This window comes from Lycorma delicatula, chromosome 1 (assembly GCF_047948215.1).
Source record: "Lycorma delicatula isolate Av1 chromosome 1, ASM4794821v1, whole genome shotgun sequence".
Classification (NCBI taxonomy): domain Eukaryota; kingdom Metazoa; phylum Arthropoda; class Insecta; order Hemiptera; family Fulgoridae; genus Lycorma; species Lycorma delicatula.
Window position 1 is genome coordinate 170756762 of NC_134455.1, and position 12138 is coordinate 170768899.

The 12138-nt window shown below is 31.4% G+C and overlaps 1 protein-coding gene across 2 annotated transcripts in view; it reads left to right on the forward strand.

Moving 5' to 3' along the window:
- Positions 1 to 416: 416 nt before the first annotated feature.
- LOC142325454 (nucleolar protein 9) overlaps positions 417 to 12138 on the forward strand; it is a 36837-nt gene continuing 25115 nt past the window's right edge. The window contains exons 1-2 of one of the 2 annotated variants that reach the window (XM_075367247.1): positions 417 to 623; positions 6361 to 6584. In XM_075367247.1, the coding sequence (XP_075223362.1) occupies positions 446 to 623; positions 6361 to 6584 (402 nt within the window). In that variant the 5' untranslated portion in view covers positions 417 to 445. The remainder of the gene's footprint in view (positions 624 to 6360; positions 6585 to 12138) is intronic. The other variant, XM_075367255.1, reaches the window with a different exon arrangement.

Sequence of the window (12138 nt, forward strand, 5' to 3'; positions counted from 1 at the left end):
TACTGTAAACTGGTGCAATTGCAGGAAGACCTGGATTCAGAATTGTGAGAATGTTCCATGTAGTATAGAGCCCGATGTTAACTTATTCTAAATAAAAAAAATAATAAATTCGCTCAGAATAACTTAAAATAATTCGATCAAAATTAAACTTTGGCAGGTAATAATAGCGATATTTTTTTATTATTAAAAAGTGCTGGAAAATTATTAACAACTATTATACAGCGCAATCAGCTCACTAATTCTGTATAGAGTTACTGAAATAAATTCTGTAGTATTTTTTGTGCTATAACAATAATTTCTAATTAAAAATTCAATTACAGTAGTCTCATGGCTTCTTGTTTCGATCATAAAAAGGTATCCGATACATTTACTGGAATATATGTTTTCAGTTAATCTGGGTCTGAAGGAGTTCGTCGTTTTTGAACGACTTTTCAAATTCGTTGGAATGGATGTGAATGGTAAGAAAAGGAGGAAGAAGAGGTCGCTGGTACAAACTGTTAAAAAAAAGTATAAGAATAATTCGTTTCGAAGTTTAGGTACACGCTTAGATTCAGATACCCATGAATATTTTTTACGAGTTTTCCAGCAATCTAAACAGGATTTCTCAGATGAAGAAGAGAGACGTAAGTCCTTCATAACCTATAATTTTTACACGCTTTTGGTTAGCCTGTCAAACATTTGGATTTAAGATTAGCTTTTTTGTTGGATTTCTTTTTGTAGAAAAAAACTACTAGGGATAGTCTGTAAATGCATAAGGTTCAGAATGGCTGTTAATTTTTTTTCATTCCACTTGTTTGGTAATTTGATATTTGTTAGTCAGTCCTTTATGTTCTGTGCTTATTAAAAAAAATTGTGTACTACATTCTACATCGTCAGTTATGTATTTTGTATATAATCTAATTTTTGTCTACCTTCTATTCATCCTTTTATTACAAAATTAATTAAATCAGGATAAATTAATGAATGATCCATCCATCCATCTCTTCACTAGATTCTGCCATGAATTTTCTCTCCTCTCCTTTTATTCTTAAATAACCTTATTTCTGATTTTATTGACTGATTTAATTTTCAGCAGGCTGCTTTTTATATTTGCATAATTTGCCCATTTTTTGTAATTTTACAAATAATAAAAATCAAATAATAAAATTCTCTCACTTCAGATGTACTGTTTCCTATCAATACTTAAATCCCCATTGTCTACCTTTCCCTCATTTTCATTACCTTCGTTTTAACTCTTTATTTATTTTTAAACTAAATCTCTTGGCAGTAAATCCTTGTTACCGAGTGTTCTTACTCATCCTGAATTTCTACAAAAAATAGTGTCATCAGTAAAAATACCCTCCTCACTCCTTTCACCTTTGACAGTTAGTTCCCCTCTCAAATTTTTACTTCAGTTTCTATATTACTTCTCTGCATAAGTTGTACAATATAGACTACATCCTTGTCAATATTCATTCTGAATCAGAGTTAGTTTGCTTCATCTTTTGCTCATTTTACCTGATTCTGGTACAGGTTGAATAACTCTTGTATCCCTATATTTAAGTCTGAATTTTCCCAAAATTTTTATTATTTTATTCTGTTCTACATTTTAGAGCACTATTTCCAGATCTATAAATGCCGCATAGGTAGTTTTTTCTTGTTATCTACCTTTTTGAAATTTATCCGATGGCCAGAATGTCTTTCCTTGTGCTTTACTTTTTCTGAAACTGAACTGATCTTCATCTAATACCCTTTCCACCAGACCTTTTGTTCATCTGTAAAGTATTTTCCATGCTTGAGATGTTAAACCGGTGACTGTTCTCACAGTTATCTGTTAATTAATAATTTGCAATACAAATTTGACTGTTAAAAAACAATTATTGATGATTTGCTTGTTTTTAGTATGGTAGGTGATAATTAATTAGCACATTTATAGTATCAATCCGATGTTAATTTAGATGCAATTTAAATCAGATGTTTTGCTATCTGATTAGAGCTGTCTATGAAGTAGACTGGTTAATGCAGAGTAATGATTTTGAAATTGTACAGAAGGATTAAACTCTCAGTTTGCAAAAATATAAAAGTAAATTACAATTTAGTGCAATTAAGGTTTTGAGTATGGAGAGAACTCTTTCTTACACTAGAGTCAGTTGTTGAGTGGGGTGCAGGGTGTGAACCAATCTTGAAGTGGAAGATGAGTCACAGTGGCTTATGAAATCACCCAAAATCGCTGGTGTATCACAGAAAGCAAATAGCATCAGCTATATTTCAAGGGTGGGCTATATTGCTTTACTTCCCTAAAGAGATTTCTGTGTGGTTAATGTCGTACGTGTTAATAAGAGGAGAGATATGAGAAGATTACAACATAAAGTTTTAATATTGATGGGAATTATTTCTATTTAATGAAGTTGTAAAAGAAAAACTTAATACAATGAAAACTTTCAATGTAGACATTTAGATCTATTAATGTAGGTATTATTTCAAAACTTGATGTGTAATTTTATTATCTACTCATATTTATTTTTTAAATTATCATAGATTTTGTTAACGTAAGAGGAAATTGTCATAAAAACAGTTTATATAATTTGTATAAATCTGCACATGATTTAAAAATAAATGATAAAAATAAACAATATTGTTTTTATCTAAAGCTCAACAACTACTTACTTCCTTTTGTGGCTCAGTTGATAGGGGTAGCACTTAGCCTATAGCAAGAGCTTTAAACAGAGAGGTCGATTCTGAGCATGGTTGTATGGTATTCCCTCTGTTGTAATGATATGAATTACCATGGTGCAACTACAGTGGGACATTTTCCCACTCAAATAGAACATTTTTCTTTTAAGCTTATTATGTACTAACATTTTGTTATATTAAGAATTTATGTGTTTAGAGGGATATGTGTTCTCAACATTTTATGTGTGAATATACTCTCATATAACATGCATGTACAAATTCAATATATTCTGAATTTATATAAGTATATAGTAATAATTTATGCAGCAACAGTGGGCTAATGCTCAATAAGAGTGACAATGTGAAAAATCTCATGTTAGACTGGGACTTGAACGCAGCTCCTCCACTTGGAAGTTAGAGACATTGTCACTTTGCCATAGAGATTGGCACTTATAATGTTAAATAAGATAATATCGTTTCCCATGCTAAACTTGCTCTGAAAAATAAAATATTTTTTATTTTAGTATAATTTATTAAAAATTTTTACCTGAGTAATTGCCCTTAAAAATTATAGGTGGAATCACTGAAAATCATTATGACTGTGTCAAATTTATTTGCTGAAGTATTATTGTTTTATTTTTGCTGTTTATTAAGCCTTGTTATCAATGTGTTACTGTTATGCATTTTTAAAAATTAAGTAAAAAGATTGCATTTTATAAAATGGAGTGCAGTGTTTACAAATCAAGTAAGTTATTGTTAAAATTAAAATGTAATTTAATCTGAATAAAAATTTCATTAAAATACCATGTTTAAATAAAACTTTATCTCTTTGTATTTAGTAAATTTGTTTTTTTTTTATAAAGTATATTCAAGCAAGATGTAATGCATATTTAAAAATCTAAAGAATTATATGAATCCAGTTTCAGATTTTTTTCTTAATTCCTTTACATTGGTCTTATGGTGCAGTTAAATTCTTATGATAAAGTTATTATCCATTTTGTTTGATTTTTTCTGTCCTTTGTAATTGTTTTTAGAGTAAAAACAATTACTGTTTTTAGAGTAGTATTTCTTTCCCTTCTTAAGTAATATAGCCTACCAACATAATTCATTACTTTTTCTATGCAAATTTTTCTGATTTGTTATTTGATTCATTCATAGAATTACTCTGAATTTTAATGAAAAGACCCTCTAATGCATCTTCTGTTAAGTGACAGGTTGGGTTACATTAATTCAAATTGTTTTTCCCACTGAATAATAATGATGCTGATATTAATATAATTTTTTGAAATGGTTGCATTAGTTTTTCCTACAAGTGAAATTGGATATTAATTGTAATATGCAATACTAGTACATTTATCCAATACTAACTGTTGCTTTGACTAGACATTGCAATCTGTTCCAAAAGCAATCTTCATCGGATAAGATGTTGAAAAATGAGAGCTTCTTCTATTCATAGTCTAATAAAAGTGCCTATCATCTCAAAGATATAACAGCTTTTATATATGTCCAATCAACAATGATATTGTTGTGACAGTTTGAAGGGAAAAGAGAGTCTTTCTTGGGTCAGTCATTTTTTCTAAGAGTTAAAATTTATGATTTCAATGTTATTTCATCTTAGTCTTAAAACATCTGTTAATGGTTTCTAAAATTATCTATGTGTAAAATTAATTTTTAAAATTTAACCACATAATTTTGTTAATCTAAATTTTAAGCCTTAACAATACTACTCATTGTAAGCAGATTGTCTTATTTGTTTTTTTTTTTTGTGTGGTTCTTCCCAAAGAGAGACATCAGCAGTATCAACGTCCATTTTATTACTAAATTAAGGCTACATTTCATTATCACCAAATTGTGGTTGCTATCAATGTCTGCTCCAGGATATGCTTTGTAGTCGAGTTGATTTCTAAATCTTTGTTTAACTATGATATAATTTATCTGATACCTTGCAGTATTATCAGGCTTTTTCATGTGTATATTCCTCTATTATGATTTTTAAACTGGTTGGCAATTACTAAATTATACTTCGTGCAAAACTTAATAACTCGGTCCCCTCTTTCACTTATTTTGCCCAGAAATATTCATATTTTCTTCCTTGAAATACACACAATATTTTCTTCCTTGCCTTTACCGATGCTTGCATTCCAATCTCCAACTATTATTAAATTTTCATCCCCTTTTATGTTTAATTGCTTTGTCAATTTCTTCATATACACACTACTTCATCATCATCATCATCATCATCGTCGTCGTGGGCTCTTATAGGCATGTAGATGTTAACCATCGTTGGCTTAGGTTTTAATTTTATCCTTATTATAATGATTCTATTGTTAAGCTTTTTGAAATACTCTACTCTCTTCCGTATCTTCTTGTTCATTACAAAACTTACTCCTGCCTGCTTTTTATTTGACGTTGAGTTAATTATTCTAAAATCACCTGAACAAAAGTCATTTTCCTCTTCCCATTGAACCTTGCTAATTCCTACTGCATCTACATTTGACCTATCCATTTCCCTCTTTAAATTTTCTAACCTACCATCCAACCAATCAGGAGGACTGCATCAATCAACTGGTCAGGAGGACCGTTGGTTCTCCTGACCTATGCTTTTAACTACTACTGAAAGAGCTGCTGTCCTCTTTCAGGAATCATTCCTAAGTCTAACTCTCAACAGATACCTCTCTGATGTGGTTGCACCTTTGGTCGAGCTACTCTGTATCATTGAACACTTAAGCTCCCTCATCACTGACAAGGTCTCATGATTCATAGTGGGAGTAATCATTTTTTACATAAACAAATGAAGGAAATATGGGTAGTCACTGACAAGGTCTCATGATTCATAGTGGGAGTAATCATTTTTTACATAAACAGATGAAGGAAATATGGCTAGTCAGGTAAAATCATAGCTAAGAAAGGGCAGTTATTTGTATCAATTGAGTGAGTGTATGTAGAGCTATGCTGATGTCACTTTGGATTAGGAATGGTTGATGTACAGAAATAAGATATGACAAATATCAAACTGTTGACTCAGCTCTTGTGTTCTATAGTCCTGATCTTATACGAGGTTCTGGGTTTGATTTTTGGTTCAGACATGAAAGTTTGTCATCAATCATCTTACTCATATTTCTTTAGGTTTAAGTTGTATTTTTATTCAAATTATTTTGGATCCTTGAGGAACCAAAGTGCATTTGAAAGCAAATACCAGGTCTATTCCGGAATTGACATAATTAGTCATTGAAAATAAACTGGTTGCCATAGCATGTTCCAAGTGTAGTAGTCATTTGTAATTTAGTTGAATACATATCTGTCATCCATTCTGTTAAGTATTAAGTGCTGGTAAATTTCTGGTAAGTGCCCAAATTAAATATTTTATTGTATTTAGTATAATTAGAAATTGTAAACTATGGTTCACAAAGTGGTAAGCTATGCTGACAAACAGTATTGTTTTCTATTACAAATTGTTGTCTCTAGATTATACTTACATAGGATGAACTGTTTACTTGAGCAATCAACTTGGAAATGTTTAACCACCTATCTATAGCTCAGATTTGGCACTGATTGCGACCATTTCTTCATCAAGATGAAAGTCTGATTGGCATCCCAACACATAAAATTGTTCTCTCTCTCTCTCTCTCTCTCTCTCTCTCTCTCTATATATATATATATATATATATATATATATGTAATTTTTTGTAATATTTGATTTGTCATTAGGCATATTTGTTGATAATGTCTTCTCTCAGACAGAAGGGCATGAAATTGAATATTCAACTAATCAACTTGTATCACGTATAATAGAAAACTTTTTGCCTGAATGTAATGAGCTTGTATTGCAGAGATACCTGACAGCTTTTAGTGAAGATTTAAGACCAATATGTAGCCATCAATTTGCTAGCCATGTTCTAGAAATGCTTCTACAAATTTCCTCAAAAAAAGTGGTAAGTATTATTGCTACTAATTATTTATTAATTTAGTGTGAGTTGTATTTTTATACATACTTTGTATTATTTTGAAATACTTTAAATCCAGTGCTCTTTGGTTTTACTGTTAGGTTGGTTATAAAATTAATTTCTCAGTCATTTTAAACATTGCTTTTGTTTATTAGATTCTTTCTGCTAGCTTTGTTTCACTAAAATTGAAGAAAGACCTGCATGCTAATTAGTGATAAGACTGATTGTCTTTATGAACTACAAAAATTTGAAATGAATTAACTTAAAATGGGACATATTATTCTATTTATAAGTATTAACACTAGGAAATTTTTTCCTCTGTCCACTTGTGAAGTATAAGTACTATTTGTCCATGCCTGGTAGATTGTCAGGCTTCTATTATTATGAATCACTTTTGTTAAAAATTTAACAGTTTTGAAAACAATATTTTTTTACTTATTTATGTGTACTCAGTGATTTACTCCTTTCATTGTATTAATGACTAAAGTGTCTTATTTTTAATCTACATCCTGTTATTTAAATGTTTATTTGTTATTGTCTATTATATATTATGTATTGAAAACAAGGTTTTATAGTTTATTAAAAGCTTATTATCAATCTTCATCTGAAATTGAACATTCTTGATTAAAAGTTATATGTAATTTTTTTTACATGTAAGTTTGTATATAATATATTAATATGAATAGTACAGGGTGAGCAAAATAAAACTGAACCCATAATGTAACCGCTGCATAATCGGTAGGTTATGTTGGAATGAAATTTTATGAATGATAAAGATAAATTAAATAAGGAAAACATAAAATGTAATTTAAATGTTGCCTTTATTTACCTTATTGTTACAAAAGATGTTCAAAATGACCATCTTTTGAACATTTTCAAAAGATGTTCAAAATGAGCACTTTTGTCTCGACTGATCATATTGAGAGTTGTCTGACGCAAAACGTTGTTAGTTGCGTTGATTTCTTGTTGAATGTTCACCTTCAGTTCATCAATATTGTGGGGATTAGATGCATAAACTCTGTCCTTTAAGTAGCCCAAAGAAAAAAATCATGAGTAGACAACTCTGGGGCAACGTGAAGGCCACCGTCTTCTGCTGATAGCTCATTCATTTATGAAAGCTGCATGAATGCAATTCAGAGAAATGTTTGATGTGTGACACGTTGCTCCGTCTTGTTGGAAGAAGAAGAAGTTGTATTATTTTTCATTATCAGTGAATTGTGCATAGAATTCTTCAGAAATTGTGAGGTAAACTTGTGTATTGACAGTCTGTTCAAAAAATATTAATCTCACTATACAATTATCAGAAACGGTACACCAAACACCAATTTTCTCATCGTGAAGTGGAGCTCGAATATCTTGTGAGGATTCTTCGCCATCCAATAGCTGGTGTTCTGTGAATTAACATGGCTGGATAAATGAAACTATGCCTTGTCTGACATGATGTACAACATCGAGTCTATCTGTCCACCACAATGTTTTCCAGAAGCCATTTGCAATAATGAAGTCGTTTCAGTTTGTTTGTGTTCTTCAGTTGTTGCACAGTTATAACACGGTATGATTTCAATTTTAATTCATGAAGAATTTTACGACAAGATGTGTATTTAACACCAGATTGTTGGGATAGTGATTTTTTTGGATTGGCAGTAACTCTCTTTCAATATTGGCAATGGCCTGTGGAGTCCTAATGGAAGGTTGCCTATTTTGTTTTGCGTTTGAAACTGAACCTGTTGATGCCATTTTTTAACTAAATCGTGTGTGCTACTCTTCGCTGGGATAACAGGCATTTGGAAATTTTTCTACGAATATTTGATGTGATTCTTCAAATGATCCAAAATTAATATAGCCTCAACTATAACTATCCTCTCCTGGATTAAAAAGGCATTTTACACAAACATAACTGCACTCACAATATTGCAGTGCAACAAAACGTATACTGCACTGACTCGTAACCACCTGACAAATAGCAGCAACAATCAGTAGTAACATATACATCCACTAGTTGTGCAGTTGTGTGAAAGACTTTCATAAACAGTGTTGGGTAGCGGTTTCATTATGGGTTTGGTTTTATGTTGCTCACCCTGTATTAATCCATATGTGAATACTACAGTATTAATAATATTACATAGATGATGGTGCATTTGATCACGTATTACTGCAATATATATATTATACATATTGCATATTCTGTAGGTATAACCAACCTAGTATAACAGGTATGGTTTCTTCTAAACTTGTTGAATACGTATTAAATAAGTAATTTTTTATTCAGACTGCACATAATAATGTGTAACTTTGATGTCAGTTATTTGTAAGTGTCCTATTCTAGAGATAAAGAATAAAACTGTCCCAGCATTTATGCTGAAATATTATGAGCTGTTTTGTAAAAACAACTCAGTTGTCTGATTTGGTAGAGGTGAATATTGTTATTTTTTATTTAACAAACATACGGGTAGAATCAAAAGCTAAGACTCATATCAAAATTAAATTAAAAAAGAAAATAAAGGATAGTGAACAAATATGTTGCTTTCTCAAACCAATTGTTTAAAATTTTTGTGTCAATTTGGATGTAATATAAAATCTGCAAGAAAATTAAGTATGCCATGACAGTTACTTAAATGTAAATCTGTTAGTGACCTGGTTGAAATATAGTTTTAACAGGTTATTGAGTTTTTACTATAATATTTTCCGTTATTATTTAGTGATAGATAAATTCCAATTTAAAAATACTTAAAGGATATGTGTAATCGTATAAAAGAATAAGTTTTTATTCATTAAAATTTATAGGTCAGAAGTATATATTATATCCGTTGATTTTGAAAAGGCCTTTGACAGAGTGAAGTGGAATAAGTTTTTGTTTAAAAAGAGGCCACAAATTGGGAGTAAATGACTGAGTAATGAGGATTGATTAGAAAATTGTAACAGGGATGCTGTTTATCACCTATTGTGTTCAAATACACAATACTAATAAGTATAAATAAGTGAAAGGACTTTACTAATGCAAAGTCCTTTCAGTTATCAGTTAATATTTGGCTTCAGATTAAAAGAATTTGCATGAATAACTGTTTGTAGGTTATCAGAATTAAAAATTGCTAGTGGAAGAGATGTGCGAGGTGTGGCTATTAAATAACGAGACTAATGTTGCTATAGAAGAACTGCGCATGCACCAAATTTATACAACTGACAACTGTGTAACGTGAAGCTTTCTCTTTTGATTGTTGCCACTCCAGTTTCTGTAGACATATTAGTCTGGCTGGTCTTCATTTGAATAACATTTATTTTTTGTTTTGCCAAAAAAATTATAAGTGTTTTATTATAGCATAGAATTGTCTTGAAATTTCTTATGAAACTTGGAAATACCGCTACTAAAACTTATAGTTTATTAAAAAAATTATACGGCAATGTATATTTATCACGTTCGCAGGTTTTTGAGTGATTTAAGTGTTTCCAAGATGGCCGAGAAGATGATAAAAATTCAAAGTGATGATGATTGTTTTTTTTTCGATGTTCTTGGGATTGTGTACCTTCACTGGGTTCGTGAAGGTCAAACTATTAATCAGCATTACTCAACTCCATGAAAAAATAAGAAAAAACAAATCGAAACATGGAATAACAAGTCATGGGTTTTTCATCAGGACAACGCACTGGCTCACACTGCATTGTCTGTCAAGACATTTCTAGCCAAGTATAACATCCCAGTGTTAGAACATCTGTCTTATTCGCCTGACCTGGCCATGTGACTTTTATCTTTTCTCCAAGGTCAAATCTGCATTAAAAGGAACAAGATTTCAGACCATTGAAGCTGTGAAAGAAAAAGCTGCATGGGTCATGAAAGAGCTTAAAATTTTTTTGTTTTCATATTTTAATGGAAATACCCATTTTGACCATCCCTACATCCATTTTGACTAGTTTCGGCATGATGTCTGTATATATACATACATACATACGTCTTCGTACGTATGTATATATGTACCTCTCGTAATTCAAAAACGATTAGCCGTAGGAAGTTGAAATTTCAGATTTAGGACTGTTGTAATATTTAGTTGTGCATCTCACCTTTTGATTGCAATTGACTGGACCAAATGTGTCCTTTTTTTTGTCTTCAGTCATTTGACTGGTTTGATGCAGCTCTCCAAGATTCCCTATCTAGTGCTAGTCGTTTCATTTCAGTATACCCTCTACATCCTACATCCCCAACAATTTGTTTTACATACTCCAAACGTGGCCTGCCTACACAATTTTTCCCTTCTACCTGTCCTTCCGATATTAAAGCGACTATTCCAGGATGCCTTAGTATGTGGCCTATAAGTCTGTCTCTTCTTTTAACTATATTTTTCCAAATGCTTCTTTCTTCATCTATTTGCCGCAATACCTCTTCATTTGTCACTTTATCCACCCATCTGATTTTTAACATTCTCCTATAGCACCACATTTCAAAAGCTTCTAATCTTTTCTTCTCGGATACTCCGATTGTCCAAGTTTCACTTCCATATAAAGCGACACTCCAAACATACACTTTCAAAAATCTTTTCCTCAGATTTAAATTAATTTTTGATGTAAACAAATTATATTTCTTACTGAAGGCTCGTTTAGCTTGTGCTATTCGGCATTTTATATCGCTCCTGCTTCGTCCATCTTTAGTAATTTTACTTCCCAAATAACAAAATTCTTCTACCTCCATAATCTTTTCTCCTCCTATTTTCACATTCAGTGGTCCATCTTTGTTATTTCTACTACATTTCATTACTTTTGTTTTGTTCTTGTTTATTTTCATGCGATAGTTCTTGCCGTAGGACTTCATCTATGCCGTTCATTGTTTCTTCTAAATCCTTTTTACTCTCGGCTAGAATTACTATATCATCAGCAAATCGTAGCATCTTTATCTTTTCACCTTGTACTGTTACTCCGAATCTAAATTGTTCTTTAACATCATTAACTGCTAGTTCCATGTAAAGATTAAAAAGTAACGGAGATAGGGAACATCCTTGTCGGACTCCCTTTCTTATTTCGGCTTCTTTCTTATGTTCTTCAATTGTTATTGTTGCTGTTTGGTTCCTGTACATGTTAGCAATTGTTCTTCTATCTCTGTATTTGAACCCTAATTTTTTTAAAATGCTGAACATTTTATTCCAATCTACGTTATCGAAAGCCTTTTCTAGGTCTATAAATGCCAAGTATGTTGGTTTGTTTTTCTATAATCTTCCTTCTACTATTAATCTGAGGCCTAAAATTGCTTCCCTTGTCCCTATACTTTTCCTGAAACCAAATTGGTCTTCTCCTAACACTTCTTCCACTCTCCTCTCAATTCTTCTGTATAGAATTCTAGTTAAGATTTTTGATGCATGACTAGTTAGACTAATTGTTCTATATTCTTCACATTTATCTGCCCCTGCTTTCTTTGGTATCATAACTATAACACTTTTTTTGAAGTCTGACGGAAATTCCCCTTTTTCATAAATATTACACACCAGTTTGTATAATCTATCAATCGCTTCCTCACCTGCACTGCGCAGTTATTCTACAGGTATTCCGTCTATTCCAGGAG